The sequence below is a fragment of the Cebus imitator genome, unplaced genomic scaffold (genome assembly GCF_001604975.1).
Source record: "Cebus imitator isolate Cc_AM_T3 unplaced genomic scaffold, Cebus_imitator-1.0 Scaffold281, whole genome shotgun sequence".
Lineage (NCBI taxonomy): Eukaryota > Metazoa > Chordata > Mammalia > Primates > Cebidae > Cebus > Cebus imitator.
Window position 1 is genome coordinate 1,496,918 of NW_016107596.1, and position 19,705 is coordinate 1,516,622.

The window sequence follows — 19,705 nt, forward strand, 5'->3', positions numbered from 1 at the left end:
GAGACACTCTCGCACTGTCACTCAGGCTGTAGTGCAGTGGCACGATCTTGGCTCACTGCAATCTCCACCTCCTGGGTTCAAGCAATTCTCCTGCCTCAGCCTCCTGAGCAGCTGGGACTACAGGCGTGCGCCACTGTGCCCAGATAATTTTTTTGTATTTTTAGTAGAGACGGGGTTTCATCATGTTGGCCAGGATGGTCTCAATCTCCAGACCTTGTGATCCACCCGCCTTGGCCTCCCAAAGTGCTGAGATTATAGCCGTGAGCCACCGTGCACAGCCTCAAAAAATTTAAGAATGTGCTTGGGGATAAGACTAGAAGTGAATGAGATTAATTCCAAACTAAAAGGAACCCAATTTTTCGATACCCTGAAGACTCTGCTTGGACCAGGCTGCCAATGGAACCATCTAAGGCGAATACAGCCCTAAACTTTCTCGTCCGAATGGTAAAAAGAATCCTGTAAGAAAAAAATGTGTCTGGGAAAACCAGATGTGTCTTTGTGACCACAGGTGACAGGGAAAGGAGTAAGCATCACAAGCTCTAACTACTAATTAGGTGGTCTTGAAAACTACTGGTCAAAAGTAACGAGCAAGGCTGCATTCTCTGGAATCATGGAAAAGGTTTTAGCCGTCATTGTCAAGAGACACGAATGCAAGGTTTCTGCAGGGCAGCCTTGGCCTTCAAATCCCCGAGTCAATCCCTCCCGTTGTACCTGTGTGTGAACAGTCAGCCAGAAAAGCTGCAAGTACCTCAGCAGACCTAATGTAATTACAGGGGTCTTTGTTTTCTTATTTCTGATGTCAACACCAGTCCCAGGAGTGGGCAAAGGCCTTGGTACTTGGCCACAGGGAACTGGATACACATCAGCCATTGCAATTTCCCTGGGAAACAGAAAATATTTTCCCTACTCTATGGATGAGGAAATAGAAGCAAAGGGAGAAATGTTCAAGGTTTTTCAAGGCAGTGAAGAGCCAAGAGTTCTGAGGTTAAGGCTTGTAGCTAAATACTCCTCACCAGCTCTGGCTGGATATTCCATCTCCTTTTGGGAACCAAGCAGTTCTGGAGATTGGAGAAACACTAGTTGCTAAGGACAAGATGTGAGATACAGTTTACACCACACAACCGTACATATGGAATCCATCATACATTAAAATAGATGATTTGAGGTCTTGCTGGGTAAATGAGATAGGAAAAGAGAACCTGGGGGTTACTCATCATTTTCCAAATCAGAGATTTATATCCCTTTTGGAAAGGAGAAGGAAAATGTGGCTGCAGCCCAGTTTTGAGTAATATTTGCCACTGAGAAGCTGTATGCAAAGATTCCTGGCACAGGCTGCAGAGAGCTCTTCCGATTGGGCTCTGCCCAGTCCTTGTAAATGATTGAGATTTAAAACCCTATCAAATCTGAGAAGCAGGGAGTATCCTCAATACAGCACCATAAATCCCTTATAGTAGGAATGTTCAGGGAAAAAAGATGTCTATATATACCTATATTTATCTCTCTCTCTCGATTTATATATATATATATATATATATATATATATATATATATATATATAAATCATCAAGTGTTAAGATCAATTAACAGCGATCTAAATAATAGCTGGATCATATTTTCTTTCTTAAATATATTTTCTGCAATTAAAAATGCACTGCTTGTAAAATAAAGGAAATATTAAAAATAAAAGCTAATTAAGTATCAGTAGAAAGCCAGAACCTATCTCATCCAACTGATTCACTTTAGAAAAGAAATGGAGGCAAGCAGAGTGGGGGAACACCTTGCTTGCGGTCACTTGGCAGGCCAGTGAGACCTTGGAAATCCCCTGACTTCCTGCCCTCCACACCACCCTGTTGCAGCTGCCGGATTCCTTAGGCTAGGAAACCCCCTAAAAGCTCGGTGCTAGGTGAGCAGGAGTTTTACGTGGAATTGTAAAATTCAAAACAGCAGCTTCAAGTATTAGACAACATCTACCAGATTCCAGCTCTAAGGATGGCCAAAATTGAAATGGCACTCACAAAGACAAGACGACGATTTGTACAACTTCACAACTGTGCCATGTTTTGTCGTCTCTGGCTGTTATACATGCAATCCCCTACTGCCTGGAATTCCTCGAATTCTCTTTCCCAGGTGTTTCTAGAAACTCCTACTTGACCTTTTACATCAACTCAGAAGCGTCCTCTGCAAGGCCTTCCCCTGGTCATCTCCATTTACAAAATTAATTGGTATTGGGATGCTGAAACAAGAGCACAGACCTTGCTGTAGGGCATTTCACAACGGAACAGATCATTATTGCTTGTAAGTCTGTCTCACCCTCTAGACGGTGTTCCTTGAGGACAGTGGCTATTTTAATCATCTTTGTATCTCTGGCACACAGCAGGGACTCAAATGTCAGTTGAATTAAATGAACGTCTGCCAATAGACACATGGTAAAAGTTTAACCCTTCCTTCCAAATCTATGATTTGCCCATTTCTAGGTGGTACATTTGCAAAACCCTTAGGTGACAAGCTGCTTTGGGACAGAGGTTTCTTTTAAAGTTTAAGTAGCTGGCAGGGTGCGGTGGCTCAAGCCTGTAATCCCAGCACTTTGGGAGGCCGAGGCGGGTAATCACGAGGTCAAGAGATCAAGACCATCTTGGCCAACATGGTGAAACCCTGTCTCTACTAAAAATACAAAAATTAGCTGGGCGTGGTGGCACGCACCTGTAGTCCCAGCTACTCGGGAGGCTGAGACAGAATTGTTTGAACCCGGGAGGCGGAGGTTGCAGTGAGCCGAGATCACGCCACTGCACTCCAGCCTGGCACCTGGCAACAGAATAAGACTCTGTCTCAAAAATAAAAAAAAATAAAAATAAAAAAAAAGTTTAAGTAGCTAAGTTTACTTTTGGTATTTCATGCTTCTCTTTTTTGGTGGGGAGTTGGGGGCACGGGCATGACAGGGTCTTGCTCTGTCACCCAGGCTAGAGTGCTGGGGCATGATCATGGCTCACTACAGTCTCAACTTCCTGGGTTCAATGGATCCTCTCACCTCAGCCCCCCAAGCAGCTGGGACTACAGCCATGTGCCACCACGCCTGGCCAAATTTTTTATACAGGAAGGATTTCGCCATGTTGCCCAGGCTGGTCTCAAACTCTTAGCCTCAGGCAATCTGCCTATCTCAGCTCCCCAAAGTGCTGGGATTGCAGGCATGAGCCACCATGCCTGGATTTTCATTCTTCTTAACAAGAAAATATGATAGAAGAAAGGTAGGATTATATAATATCAAAAAATAAATAGGCAGGCTGGCTATGACAAAGGCCGAAAGAAAGTACGATTCACCATCTGATGTCACCAGCTGGCATTTATTATTCCTATCCAACCCTCACCCTATCACTCCTCAGGACATATGCCCAGATACACACAAAAAACTAATAGCAAGTCACTCTGAGGAGTTTAATCATAACCCATCAACAGAAGAGCCTATTGCATAGTCAACACCACAATGAGTATATTAGGGTTGCTAATCACTAATTAAAATCTCAAGATCAGGTTTCTGGGCACATCTTGCTACATCTGCACAGGTCCCAGATGGTACGCAAACCAAGTTTGGAGGCTGATTCTTCGTAACAGGCTGTTCCTGCACTGTCACAAAGGCTGTGAATAACAGAATTGTGCAACAGCAGCAAGAATACTCTGCATACAGTCTCCTCTGGCACAGACCTGCTCCTGACTCTGCAGGTCTGAAAAAAGGTTTTAGTCAACTTCTGGGTCCCAGAAACAAGGCTATTATTACAAACAACACCTGAAGGTGCCTAGCTTTACTTCTTATAACTAAGGAATAGTCATAATACTCAACATACTTCCCCCTCCCCAAGAATTGCCTGGGAAAGAGTACCTGGGCACTTTCTGCAGTGATGGTAAAACTCTAGTATCTTGATGGGAGAAGTGTGAATTACATGGGTGTATACATTTAAGAGTTGTTTCAAGATTCATGCATTTTACCATATGTAAATTTTACCTAGTAAAAAAGAACTGTGCACAAATAGGAACCGTAGGTTCTGCGTTTATTTTCCGTAGTAGCATGGGCTAGCAACTTTTAAACTACTTTCCGTGTGTTTTAGACTTCAGTAAGTGAGTAGATATATCTAGGACAGGGCTGAGTGTGGTGGCTCACTCCTGTAATCCCAGCACTTGGGGAGGCTGAGATGGGTGGATCACGAGGTCAGCAGTTCAAGAACAGCCTGGCTAACAGAGTGAAAGCCTAAAAAATTAGCCAGGTGTGGTGGTGGGTGCCTATAATCCCAGCTCCTTGGGAGGCTGAGGCAGGAAAATCGCTTTAACCTGGAAGACAGAGGTTGCAGTGAGCTGAGATCACAAGTTTCTCACTGTTGGAAAAAGCAATTGCAAATATGGAAAGGGGATAAGTAGCATCACCAAAAGGGATATAATATATTACATAACTCCTGACATGAGGAGACAGCATCACTTCTTTGGTATTCCCACCAAAAATTCATAACCTCAATCGAATCATAAGGAAATGTCAGACAAATCCACATTGCAGGAAATTCTACAAAAATAACTGGCAAAATATCAAAACATTGAAGTTAAGAAAGACAAAGATGAAGTAACTTTTCCAGATTGAAGGAAGCCAGAGAGACATGACAACTAAACGCAATGTTTGATCCTCAACTGGACCCTGGTCTGGGAGGAAAAACCTATAATGAACATTAACTGGCACAAATAACAACACTGAATATGCAGCCTGGGGAATAGAACATAGTATTGTGCAAACATTAAACTGCCTGAATTTGATAAGGGTATTGTGTTTAGGTAAGAGAATGTCTTTGTTCTTTGGGATTTACATTGAAGCATTCAAGAGTTGTAAAGGATCACAATGTCTCCAACATACTCTCAAAATTTCAAGAAAGAAATGGGGGGGGAAGGGAAGAAGGAGGGAGGGATTGGAGGAGGAGAACACATATACATGGAATGAAACATTAACAATGGGTGATTGTGGTTAAAGCGTATACAGGAGCTCCACTTAAAATTATATCAAATAGCAAGTCACCCAAAAATACTCTACTGCCAAAAAATATTTATGTGAAAGGCTAACAATAACAAAGTAACTTAATGCACTATGAGAAATTTTTTCAGGAATATTGATATTAAAATTCAGGAATATTGATTTTAAAATTACACTTTTCCCTCTGGTAGTAATGCCATAATACTCTAGTTAGCTTGGAAGTCCTTGGAGAAATAAAAAGTAACTCATATAAACTTCAAACAAGGTCTTTTGAAATTTCACTGACAAATACCATCTGTTTAGAAAGTTCTACAAGACAATCAGTAGAAATTGGAATGAAATCGACTCCTCACCACCCACCTCTCCCCCCAATTCTTCAATATTTTTCCTCTAAGATGGAACAATTCACCCCATCATGTGCCAACCTAAGATCATATAGGGTAAGAAATGATTTGTGGGTAAATGTTCCAACTTTCCTGCTTTAGAAGCAGAGCACTGTATTCTTCCCCACCTCAGGCTACATAAAAAAGTCCACACACACATATATACAGAGAGCGAGATGTAAGAGCAATATACATATTGCTTTGTTTTGTTTTTAATGAGTAAGGTAATGAACAAGTGCTTTATGGCTCAGCAGAGCTTATTCTACTTCCCCAATCTGTCTCTGGGGCGGGGGGCGGGGGGGAGGTAAGAAAACATACTGAAAACTACCAAAGGAAAAACTTACTTCATGAATGTCAAAGGAGAAATTTTTAAAAGTCATTTTTAGCCCCAAAGAATCTTTTAAAACAATAACTATGACATGACTCAGTATAAAATGTATTATGCTAAGTATACATTAAGAAAAAATTCACATACACAAAGATGAAAATGTAATTGGATTTGTCATTTCAAAGTTATTAATGTTGGGTTTGCAGATAATAGAGAATGACAATCTCCTAAGCGAATAAAGAAGGTAGCCAAGTAAGTAAATGCTGCATTTCTACTGTAAGGAAATACGTGCACCAATGAAGCAACCTTTCCAGCACAAAAGAAATTTAATACCCAGACCACATGAAAAGTTATCGCTATGGGAATAGCACAGCTGTTAAAATCCAAGTCAGTTTGTATTAAATCGTCCAGCATGTTTATGTAAAGCAGGACTCTCAGAATGACCACCAGGAGGAAATAATTTTCGTAACAAAAAAGTGATACCTATATTTAATTTAAAGCTTACGATAAGTGTGAAAGAAAAATGCCAAGCTACTCTCTTTTAAAGTATATAAGAAACACCCAGTTAGTTGGTATGCTTGTGATTCTTTTATAAACAGTATCTCAAAGGCTAATTTAATTAGAAATAGAACAAGAAAGAATGAGTGTTTGCATTTCACTTAGAGAACCCAATTATCTTTATTTCATTGACTAGCAGATCAACATAAAGCCATAGAAAACCTTCTGGTACCTGTCCCAAATGATTTCAGTATGAAAATTAATACTGCCAAGTTATTTTGAGACCAGTTAGTTCAACCATTCGAAGGGGGAAGAAAAAACTGCTCCACTAAACATGTAGTATATAATCCTAAAACTTGCATTTCTGAAGATGGAGGTGCACACAGACATCCTTGAGGCCCTGGCTTGAGCACATACACCTTAAAGGAAACTACAGAAAGAATGAGCTCATGGGTAACTACAAAGGGTAAGCTTGAAATCTCAACATAGGCACTTGGGATGCATAATGATAAAATGGGCATAGTTTACTTTGGAGGCAAAAATAAAATAGTCTAAATTTTTGATCATCTAAATGTAACCAAATTTATCAACATTGCTTGTCAATTTTACATTGAATTTTCAAAGAAACTGGTCAGGATCATGCTTCCCATAAAATACAACCCAAGTACAGTTTTCAAAGAAAGCTTGTCAACTCAGAATAGAGAAAAACGTCCCTATAATTCTATTTCTTCCACAGTGGCAGACAGATGAAGGCTACACAGAAAAACAGTCCCAAATTATATCTGAGAAGCCACAGTTGGGGATTGGTGACTACCAACATTATTTTGCATAGCACTTCAACATGAAAATCTTTACTTATCAGCAATCACAAGCCTTAAGAGTCCAGGTCAAGTCACTGGGCATTAGAAGACTGAAAGGGACACTTGAAAGGAAATCAGCTATCACATACAGTGTGCATGTAAAATTCACTCAGATGGCATCTGTAAACCCATTAAAACATAGGATGCCATCACTATAGTTTTGAGATATACCAGCCGTTTCCCATTACGATGGCTAACATACCAGGTCTATTTTTAGAGCTTCTGGAAAGATCAAAGCTGAAGGGGCCCCTTTAGTGGCTCCCCATCCAGGCCCCTAATCTCTGTTTACTTTTTCTTTGTAATTATGTGGATCTGTGGAAGACTCATAGCCAAGGCTGCCTCACCCTTAAAGTATGCTTTAAAAAATTGCTCTGTGAGGGTCCCTGCTAGGAGGGAACCCTCTGGGGAGCAACAAAGAACAGTAAAGTTCAAATTCAAGACAAAATTAGCATGACATAAGTACTGATACAGAGTTAAAATATTCAACTGGGTCTCCCTACACTATACATTTTCTCAGGCTGGTTTTAAACCACTGTGAGAATGAATACAGATCCATGAAAACAAAGTCCTTTCTGAGTGTTTAGACCCCACCCTTCCCCCACAAAAAGCCCTCAGTTGGTTTCAGTGGCTGTAGCTAGTGAGGCTGTGGTCAAATGCTGATTTGCTCGCTTTTAAAAACAAGTCCCTCCAATACAAAATGACTTACTTTGGAAGAACAAGCTGTACATTTGTCAAATGCCAGGCTGACGGGAAGGACATTATCAAACCGTGAAAGAAATCCCCGGATCTAAAAACAAAATAAAACAAAACAATTCACATCAAACACACAATGACCCAACTATAAAATGCATGTCTGGTTTCTGACAAGAAGTAGGAAATGATTAATATGGCAGTCCAGATAGAGATTATGAGCAAAAATAAGTTCGAAATAAGTATTTTCCCTTGTAATGTAATCCGTTTGCAGAAGAGTTATATTAGGTCCTTTATTCCATTAGAAGCCAGGGCTTACAAGCTTTTCAAGTATTTCTGGCCTAAAAACAAACTGACTCTAAAATACAAAAAGCAAGCTATAATATCTAAAGTATTGTTTTAACAAATGTCTTCCGAAATGTAACAGGTCCACTGGTATACTCAACTCTTAGCTCCCATATGTATTCTAGTGAATATGGGATAAATACACATTTCTACGAAATGATTTTGGGTGGGGTCTCACAAGGGAAGATGACTTGGGGACTGCGGAAGGCAGATATGGCCCTAAATACATATACCCAGTTATTTGCTTGATTTGGAATAGAGATAAAATGTAAAACATTATCAGATTTATGGGGAAACAGCACCACCTTGAGCATGAATTTCTGGACTACAATTTGAGTTACATTTCCACAGTATCAGCTATAATCAGATTTCACAAACTATGACTGCAGTAATTTATTCAGAACCTTATGGCTCTATAGACTATACTTACACCAAAGAGAAGTTTTAAGCTGTTCTATATCATAAAAATATGAATGATAAAATATCTAAAGTCTCCATTGGAGTTAACATTTATAATAAACCAGACAACACAAATCTTCTCATGAGTGAATTTATTTGACCTTTCCAACTCCCCATTTTATGTTGAAAAACCTCAGTCTCAGAAAGAGTGGCAGCTTGGCTCAGGTAAACATTAAGTAATGGAGCTAAGATTCAAAAACGGACCTCCTGATGCAAACTTGGCCCACGCCTGAGCGTCTATCTCTGCTTCCCTCCCTTTCATAATGTCACAGCGTTTGTCTTCAACACTATGTTTCCTCACAACTTTAATAGCCTCAATTGAATACACAGAAGATCCAACCTACCCACCCTTTAGCCATCCTATTAACACCATACCCACTCCCTCAAACCCTGCAAGCTGAAAGGAAATGCCTAGAACAATTTTTTTTTTTTTTTTTTGACATAGTTTACTCTGTCACCCTGGCTTTTTTTTTTTTTTTTTTTTTTTTTGAGACATAGTCTCACTCTGTCACCCAGGCTGGGGTGCAGTGCCATGGTCTTGGCTAACTGTAACCTCCGACTCCCAGGTTCAAGCGATTCTCCTGCCTCTTCTCTATTTTTAGTAGAGACAGGGTTTTGCCACATTGTCTAGGCTGGTCTTGAACTCCTGACCTCAGGTGATCCATCCGCCTCAGCCTCCCAAAGTGCTGGGAGTACAGACGTGAGCCACCGTGCATGGCCTAATATTACACATTTATTCTGCTTATTTCCTATAAATGATATCACACATGACTGGCTTCACTTAGCATAATATTTTCATCCATATAGTATCATATTGTCAGTATTTCATTCCTCTTTACTGCCAAATAATATTTAACTGTGTGGCTATACCACATTTATTTAGCCATTCATCAGCAAATGGGTATTTCTCTTGGGAACATACCTAGGGGAATTCCTGGGTCATATGATTAACTGTTTAACATTTTGAGGAACTGCCAATTTGTTTTCCAAAGTGATCACACCATTATTAAAATCTTGGCGGGGTGCAGCGGCTCATGCCTGTAATCCCACCACTTTGGGAGGCTGAGATAGGCGGATCACAAGATCAGAAGTTCGAGACCAGCCTGGCAAACATGGTGAAACCCCACCTCCAGTAAAAATACAAAAATTAGCCAGGTGTGGTGGCACATGCTTGTAATCCCAGCTACTCAGGAGACTGGGGAAGGAACATTGCCTGAACCTAGGAGGTGGAGGTTGCAGGAGCCAAGATTGTGCCACTGCCCTCCAGCCTCTCGGGGGGTGGGAAGGGGTGGGGAGCGGAAACTCAATAGCAAAGTGTGAGGGCTCCAATTTCTTCACTTCCTTCTCATTACTTGTTACTGTCTCTTACAGATTATAGCCATCCTAGTGAGTATGAAATGGTATCTATCTATGGTTTGACTTGCATTTCTCTTATGACTGGTAATGTCAACCATCTTTCCATGTGCCTCTTGACCATTTGTGTATCTCTTTTGGAGAAATATCTGTTCAAATCATTTGCCAAGTTTTAAACTTTTTTTAATTGCTGAATTGTCAATCTATTACATATTCTGGGTAAAGGTTTCCTATCAAACGTATCATCTGCAAATATATTCTCCCATTCTGTGGGGTTTTTTGGTTTTTGTTTTTGATACAGGGTCTTGCTCTGTTCTCCAGGTTGAAGTGCAGTGGTATGTTCTCGGCTCACTCTAGCCTTGAACTCCCAGGCTCAAGCGATACTCCCACCTCAGCCTCTCCAGTAGTTGGGACTACAGGCGTGCGCCACCACACTCAGCTAATGCATTTTTTTTTTTTTGAGAGATGAGGTCTCGTTATGTTGCCCGTTCTGGTCTTGCACTCCTGGGCTCAAGTGATCCTCCCCCCTTAGCCACCCAAAGCATTAGGATTTAAGTCATGAGCCACAATGCCCAGCCTTTTTGCTATCTGGAAGCACAACAGTTTATTTTAGTGAAATCCTAGTTACCATTTTTTTCTTTTTTTTTTTTTTTTTTTGAGACGGAGTTTCACTCCTGTTACCCAGGCTGGAGTGCAATGGCGCAATCTCGGCTCACCGCAACCTCCGCCTCCTGGGTTCAGGCAATTCTCCTGCCTCAGCCTCCTGAGTCGCTGGGATTACAGGCATGCGCCACCATGCCCAGTTAATGTTTTGTATTTTTAGTAGAGACGGGGTTTCACCATGTTGACCAGGATGGTCTCAATCTCTTGACCTCGTGATCCACCCGCCTCGGCCTCCCAAAGTGCTGGGATTACCATTTTTTTCTTACATTGCTTGGTCTTTTGGCATCTTGTATAAGAAACCATTGCCTAACCCAAGGTCATAGAAATTTATGCTGTTTTCTTCTAGGAATTTTTATTTTTAGCACTTACATTTAGGTTTATGACCTTTTTAAATTAATTTTTGAATACAATGTGAGATAAGGGTCTAAATTCATTCCTTTGCATGTACAATCCTGTTGTCTCCATACTATTTGTTGAAAACAATATTCTTTCCCAACTGAACTGTATTGGTTTGCCATAAATGATAAGGGTTCATTTTTGGACTCTCAATTCTTTCCATTTATCTATGTATCTATCTCTATGCGAGCACTTAACTGTCTTGATTACAGTAAGTCTGAAACTGGAAAGTATGAGTCCTCCAACTTTGTTCATTTCCAGGATTGTTTTGGCTATTCTGGGTCCCTCGCATTTCCACATGAATTTTAGGATCGGTTTGAGTACAACTACTTTAAAAAATGTTTTTATCTTTCTTGCTTTTAGAGGACAAGACACAGGATGAACTAGTTGTATTTACTCATAGCACAATGATTTCTTCATAAGATAAATTATGAAATGAATAAACAAGCAAACATAAACAACCCAAAGCCTACAAAATTATTCAAATCTGGACTATACAGAGAAAACAGGTCCCACACAAGAAAAACGCTAACTTGCCACCATTCACATTTCCAGGCAATTTGAAGCCCTTCCCCATCATCAGTGCTTTAAATCCCCAGTATTACAAATGAACTGAGTTCCACAGTATGCTCTGCATTGCATTCCCTCAACCTTATAAAAACTGCATGAAAGTTAAAGAACAGAGGTTGATACTTAAAATTACCATCATACTTACATATGCCTAGAAATCCCAGAGCAATCTAAAATCCAAGTACCTTATACAAAAGTCCTAATAAATATATACATGTGTATTGAGAGAGGCCAGGCCCCAACTCCCAATCAAAAAAGTTAAAGATTTATCCTTTGCTTGGGTGAAGAAAAGTTCACTATGACCTTCCTACTTAGAAGTATGCAAAGTCTATAAAGCAAATGCCGTCACTCATTGCTTTTCTAAACTTGCCTCATCAGAAGCCGCCCCTGGAGCTTGATTCAAAAGGCCTGGGGAAAGGACTGATAAATTGCAGGTTTAATAAGACCCCCAGGTGGTTCCCATCAGGCAAGTGAGGGAAACAGGATGCTTTGTTACTAACCTTAGTTACACCTTCCTGTGGTTTGCTCTGGACCACTCAGCATCACCTGTTAGCTGTCAGGAAATGGATGGAAGCACTTAGCAAGCCTCCAATTCCTTGTGCATTTTCTAAAAATAGCACCACCACATCACCTAATTTTGCCCAGGTTAAATTAACATTTAAATTAAAAGGCTTTATAAAGTGATATCAAAGGTATTTTTCCATCCACACAGGGAACTAAGGCCTCTTGCTCAAAGTAAATTCTCTATCTTTTGAAGTTAGTAATAACTTAGAGTAAGTCTCACACAGCTTACTCTCAACTTTTGTTCTACTCATATTTATTGTCAGTTTCTCCTATAGTCAGGTAAGCATTAAACAGCTTTTTTTTTTTTTAAAAAGTTAACTCTTCCTGTAATAAAAATAAGCATATGACAGAAAACAAATGAGCAAACAAAACAATCCATACTCCCATGACATAATTACTTCCATTTTTCTTTTTTAAAAAATTATCTAAATATTTGACTTTCTTTTAAACAGCCTCCCCTGAATAGTTTTCTCCGTCTCCCCTCTTGAAAACATTGCCACTTTCACACACACACACACACACACCCGCCCCTTACTTACCAATTTTGCACTGCCCCTTACACATACATGCCCCTAACCTACCAACTTTACAGCTAGTAAGAGGGATTCCTCAGAGTGGCCAAACCTTGCCTCCCTCTGCGTATTTTCAACATTTCCATTACATTTTTTTCCCTTAGTACAGAAAAATATACAGAAAAAATACAAATGGCCCATACAGAAATTGGATTGCTGGTTGCCTGGGGCTGAGGGTGGGGATATGAACTGGGAGAAGGCACAAGGGAAATTTTTGGGGTGACAGAAAAATTCTGTATCTCATTTGTGGAGGTGGTAGTTACGTGAGTGTATACACTTGTCAAATCATATTAAAATGGGTTTATTTTACTATATTTAAGTTATATCTTGAAAAGGGTGATTTTAAAAAATGGTTTATAATCTCAATTTTTCAAAACAGTGCAGAGAGGTATAAAATGAAAACCCTAAGTCCCATTACCTCCAATCCCTCTCCCTGCAAAATAATCACCAACATTAGTGTTCTGTAGAAACTTCCAGAACAAAAATTGTATGCCTAAGTTAGCTCTACAATATTTGTATCTTTGCCATCCCCTGGAATATTAAAAAACCCACCCAGAAATTACAGAGCCTAAAAGAAGCCCACTTACCTGTGGTTACTTGCCTCCGGTCCCACTCATTACCCCCAAGCCAAAAAGAGCCAAGCGCTTTGAGTGGAAGTCCCTGTTGTCAGATATGGGGCATCAGGTTGTAACTAAGCTTGACCTTAGGAGACAGGACACACTGTCCTGACCGTGGGGAATGAAAACATGGCCGACAGGATGCAAAAAGCATCAGAATAGGGCCTTTATGTGGTCGTTTGGCCTCGGTCCCGGGCTGTTCCCAGCTGGTCGGCTGGTGTGGTGCGGCAGGAATTCATTAGGCACACCTGTGCGTGTCTAATTAGCTTCCAAAGGCGCTCAGGCAGGAACACCTGTTGGGGCTGGAGGTGTGCACTGGGGACAAGGTGTCAAGGGTGCTTTTAGAAACACAGCTCGTGTTTGTGGAAGCACAAAATTCAAAGGGCAAGATTTGATCTGCGCTACCTTGAGGACTTAAGTACTTTGTCCCAGGTGATGCCATCAAGAAGTCTTTTCTTCATGGACTGAAGCAGTGGTTCTCAAATGCCTAGTCCCTGGAGGTTTTCGCTCAGTGGCTCTAGGACAGGCTAGGAAACGCATATTTTGAAATGTCTCCTCAGGTGATTCTGATGGAAGGCCAGGTATGGGAATCCCTGGATTAGGCTGTCTTCTGATTTAAGATCAAAGGACTCAACTTCTATTCCCAGAACCACTCGTATCACCTCCAGCATATTCTCCATGCAGCAGCAAAATCTAATAATATCACACCTCAGCGTTCAATGGCCTCCGAATGCCCCTGGTTTGAAGGTCCAAACATGTCCAGTGGCCTCTGCATTTCTGCCTTCTCCGCTATGCCCCTACTCTCTGTCTCACAGGTAAATTGGCTTTTCCCTTCCTCAAACTCCCTGAGCACCTTTCCCAGCCATTGTTTCTGCCTCTTCTATGTTCTCCCCACCGCCCCACCACCACTAAAGCACTTACTCCCCTCCCCATTCCCTTTCAAATAAACAACTGCTCCCTCCTAACCCTAGAAGCCAGACAGGAAGGCATGTCTGGAATAATGTGGAAAATGATACGAATAGAGGGAACACTAAAATTTACCGAATTCCATGCCTGTGTGTAGGGCTCCTGGGTGTTTTCATAGATTGCATCTCATTTTGGCCTCATTACCAACCTGCGGCCTTCCTCCATTCTCCAAATAGGGACATAGGAGGCTCCGGGAAGTGACATGGCTTGCCCAAGTGTCCACAGCTACCAAGTGGCAAAGCCAGGAATCTGAATTTTGTTCTTTTTGGCTCTAAAGTCTGAAGAATAAAGCTGAAAAGCAAAGAGGTAGAAAGGAAGAAAAAGGCTAGAGGAATTTAATATTAAAAAAAAAAAATACTCCCAAACCAAAACTCAATGTCTAGATGGCTTAACACGTATCAGGTGGATTCAATTATCTTTAGTCAATTATGCCCAGCTGGCTGCAAAATAAGTAGATTAGGAATAGAAATGGGGTCTCTTTCTTTCTGAACCATGGACCCCTGGTGGTGTTTACACCTAAGCTGAGTAAAATCAGCTTCAGAGCCAAGCCTCGATGGGAGGCTAAGATCCAATGCCCAGAAACAGCCATTCTGAGAACGCACAGTTGCAGCCACAACTGGAAGCTGCTGCTTTAACTTCACACTAGCTTCCAGCAGGCCTGGCAATATTTCTAAAGCTTGGAGTTTGCATAAATAAAAACTAGCTCCAAACTGCAGATCGATCTTGGATGTTGAAAAGAGTTTTAATCAAGTTCAATGCCAGAATGGGAGAGTTTGGCAATTGCAAAACCCTAACCACACCACAATGGTCTTTGTTTCAGCTAAGAGCTTCAGCTCCCACCACTGGCCCACCTCTCACTATTAAACTAGTGTCACCAAAGGGGCAGAAGAACTAAGCTGGACGTGAGCCAGTGTTATCCTTAGAAAAAGACTGCAGAATGGAGAAAATCTTCCCAATCACTCCCTCTCCACTCGCTGCTTTCAGAGCTTTATGAGAGTCTTTATAATTTCCTTTTAAGGAGTATAGGTAAGCTTCCATTTTAATTAAAAGTGAAAGAGAAAAATGAAACCAATATTTACAAGTGTCTCTTGTGTCCAGACCTGTGCTAATGCTTAGTATATGTGACTTGATCATCCATTCCAGGAGCTTATTACATTATCCCCATTTTACAGATATAAATCATGAGGTTCAGAGAAGTTAAGTACCCTGCCTATGGTCACACAGGGACAAATGCTACGAGCTGCCTCAAATGGTGTTGTAAAATGAGATAGTGAATGTGAAATTAAGATACAAAGCTGGGGTTCTAATCAGATCTGTATGATCACAAAGCCTCAGGCTGCCTTCCTAAACAGGCACCTCTCATTAACCAGGACAGCTTCATCCAGCAGGCAAAACTCATGGGGCGAAGTGACATCCTTCAACCTATAAAGTTAGGTCCAACTCCTCTTGGGAAAAGAGATGCAATCTGAGATGCTTCTGAACTCTGACATTATAATTTATCCTCCAGAGAAAGGGAAATCTTGTCTCTTCTTTTAGGACCTCACAGAGGAAGCCCAGACATTGTTAGACCTACACCCAGATCTTGCCTTGTATTCAGAGGCCTCCCAACTGGACCCAGACTCTACTACATCCAAATGGCTTGGGATACATCTATCACCTTAGATTACCCCAAACACAAATGGAACTCAACACTGGATGGTCTTGTGCCAGTTACTTAGCTTTTCTGAACTTCACAGTGCTTGGCACTTGGCATAGATTACCTGTTGAGGGGATGGTTGATGGAGGGAGGGAGATAAGACGAATAGGCCACAAACTATAACACCTGATCCAGTGAAACATGAGGCCTGCCCATTTTTTCTGCTATATCCATCATCGTCAACCAGAAGGGTATCGAACCATAGGGGAAAAGAGGCTCCTTTCCTGGGCTACATCTCAGGAAACATGCTCTTACTGCTTATCTGCTAAGATTTCCCTCCTCAGCAGCCCATCTGTCCATATCCCTAGAAGCACAGTGAGATAAGTATTTCTGAACACAGTAAAGAGATCTTTTCAAACCTAAAGGCCTGAGGACTTGGGGGGCACAGCCTGTGTAAAAAGGCCAAATAGACTGAGATATGGCTAGAGATAACCAGCAACTAAATTAGAGATTTCCCAGGCCAGGTCCCTCCCAGGGTCCTGCCCTAGTTTTGGCTTTGTATTACTTTTCTGAAGCTAAAAGAAAAAAATCATGAGGCTGAGAAAACCCTGGGGTTGGCAAGTCCAAACTCAGAAGAATAGCATACGAATTTAGAGTGTTTTTTGTTTTGGTTTTTTTTTTTTTTAATCAGTACTTTAGAACCAAGACTTCATTCACCTAAAGACAAAAAGATATGAACTGCTTGGTCCACAAGTGGGATAAAGCAGGAGTGTTCCGTCAATGACTTGGTGTTTGGACAACTGTTGTAGCATCACCTTGATTCCTTTTTTTTGAGACAGGGACTCCCTCTGTTACCCAGGCTGGAATACAGTAGTGTGATCCTGGCTCACTGCAGCCCCAAACTCCCACAGGTGTGTGCCACCACACCAGGCTAATTTTTTGTAGAGACAAGGTCTCTCTATGTTATTCAGGCTGGTCTTGTACCCCCAGGCTCAAGCAATTCTCCCACCTCAGCCTCCCAAAATGCTCAGATTACAGGTGTGAGCCACTGTGCTTAGCCCTGTCACCTTGTTATGATTCTGTGAGGACGTAAAGCCGAAGGATTAGTAGGCCAATAGGCTGTTAATTTCTGTCACATCCAGGATCTCTTGCCAGCCAGCAAACCAACTTCCTGGAGATATCAAGAGTGGCCTGTATATAACTTCTGAACTATGCCTCCTACCAAAGAACCAGAAAAAGGATTTGGCCTTGCAGAGCTCAGCCACCAGCCGAGGAGCCAGGAAAAATCAGTCTTTCATTCTTTTTTCTTTTTTTTTTTTTTTAAATAAAAGAACTCTGTTGATGGGAAGCAAAAAGAACAACACTACTATGCAAAGATTTATAATGAAAAAGTTCCATCTATAAAAGACAATAGACTTCAAAGAGTATATACTACATGATTTCATTTACAGAAGTTCAAAATCAAACATCTCCCATGGTGTTGAGAATCAAGAGGTGCTTACCTCTCTATGTAGGAAGAAGGCACTAATAATCGGAAGAGACATGAAGGGGGCATTGAAGATGCCTGATAGTATTTTGTTCTGATCTGTGTGCTGGGTATAAGACTGTTTACATTTTGTGATCATTCATCACATTACCACTTAATGATGCGTGTGATCATCTATATGTATTCCACATATCAACAAACTGATTTTTTGAAAAATTCTATTTATAGACAGAAATTAGCTTATACTTACTGCTGCCTGCTTGCAGAATCTGATGCCCCATATATTGGGCCAGAGACTAAAACCAAACCAAAACAAACCCATAAGCCTGTTTTCTCACCTGAAATGGTTTTTTGCGGTTTTCAAATTCAGTAAGAGATGTCTTCAGGCAGAATTTCATTGAATTTCAGGGCCTAATCAGGCTTTTTTTTTTGGCAGTTGGCCAATCTTTGGATGGGCCAAATTCTGCCTGTGGATCCAGAGAGAAAACAAGTAATCCTCAGGCTTCCCAGGTCTGACACAGAGGAGAGCAGAGACCCAGAGAGCACAGGAAAAGTTAAGGAACTTTCTCCAAATTACACAATGAGTTGCTGGTGGGGGGCCTTGTGATTCTCATTCCAAGGACTATCACTTTTCTACTACATCTCTTCCACAGGGACCAATTAATAAAACTTCTCCTCTAGGGAACTGAAAAAAGGAGCCCAGTAAACTTCACTGGTCATTCTTTGCATACAAAGTATACAAAGGAGTTTACCAAGTTCCTCTCCAACAGGAAATCATTTGTCTCTAAGAGCCAGGAAGAGGAGGAGGGAAGTGCTGAGTTTGCAACAGGGCATTGCAACACAGCCCAGTGTTTTTGTGGAAACGATGTTCCCCTAATCAAAACACGGCTGCATAAATGGACTCACTCCACTTAGTGGGGAAAAAAAGTTGTTTAAAGCCTATAAATGGGGACCACACAACCCTGATTAATTTTTAAAGTTCTTTCTCCACTTTCTTTTTTAGAAAGTAGCTAAAAATAAAGACTTGAAACTTGAAATAATGTAAGCAAGTAAACACACACACACACACACACACACACACACACACGCACAGCTTTTCCCATATATGGCTGCGTTATTCTTCGATCTTTGAAAAGGCCAAATGAAGAGATGGCCAACAACCAAAATAATCCTTCAGACATTTGAAAACGAGGAGAAAGAACTAGAAGAGCCGGTGAATGACAAACAATTGTGAGGCTCAATGCGGATAAATAACACCGAGAGGGATTAGTTGCCATAGTACTTTAAAAACATGGGCACATGCATTTTGACACTGGGCCCCTTCTATAAAGAGACTGTTTTGCCCTCTGGCCTCAGCATTGAGAAAACTACAACTGCAGTAATTTAACATAAAGGATTTAAAGAAGGAAACCAGTGCAGGGACATGACTGAAAATTTAATTAAGGCCCTTCTCAGTATAAAGTCTGTAAAGGAGATGACGGCACATCTCAAGGTCAGAAGAAGCAGGGAGACTCAGAAAAGATTCAAATGAGATACAAGAGCATAAATAGCAGAGGTCGGCTCTGGAGGTCAGCTTCTTTATGATAGATGGTTATTACCGTGTCTTTTGGGTCCTACGTGAAATGTCTCTGTCGAGAAGATTAACACATGCATGTCAAAAAAAAAAAATGCCACCTTGTATGTATGTGTCGGGAGGTCACATTTTCAGTGTTTTATGGTTTTCAAGGCCATGTCAGATGTAATCCTCGACATAAAGTAAAGCACCTGCCTTTCCTGATATGGAAACTGAGGCTCAGGGAAGCTAAATGAACTCTACAAGTTCTATTGTGGGTAGCTTTGTGCAAGGGGGCTGGGGTATCAACAGAAAGCAAAATCTCCCAACATGCAGGCCACAGATCTTTCGACTCAAAACCTTTGAAAGAACACTGGCCAGACTGCCAAGTTTAGGTACGGATTGTAGCTCATCCACTAAGTCTCTGTGACTATGAAGCAGTCATTTCCCCTCTTCTGATTCTCATCCTGAACTGAGTATGAACAGTGCCATCCTAGCTGGCAGAAGGTGGGTGGCAAGGAGGAAGAGAGAGACAAGTGTGAGCTGAGTCACTCTGCTCCCTACACTCATCTGTGAGTCTGTCCTTGCAAATCTCCAGATAGGATTGGCTGGCACCATCACCATTTCACTGATGGGGACAGCCGTCACATTACAGGGCAGAATACAACATGGAATCTAAAACAATGATTTCCAAAAGGTAAGACTGAAAAACCTCTTCAATCTCCCAAAAATATTGTAATGAAAATGACTGAAGAGACAACATCAATT

At 41.2% G+C, this 19,705-nt stretch overlaps 1 protein-coding gene across 5 annotated transcripts in view; it reads right to left on the reverse strand.

Moving 5' to 3' along the window:
* ATG7 (autophagy related 7) overlaps nucleotides 1–19,705 on the reverse strand; it is a 272,173-nt gene that overhangs the window by 163,375 nt on the left and 89,093 nt on the right. For all 5 annotated transcript variants that reach the window (XM_037728839.1, XM_037728838.1, XM_037728835.1 and 2 more), the window contains one exon: nucleotides 7,775–7,855. In XM_037728839.1, coding sequence (XP_037584767.1) covers nucleotides 7,775–7,855 — 81 coding nt within the window. The remainder of the gene's footprint in view (nucleotides 1–7,774; nucleotides 7,856–19,705) is intronic.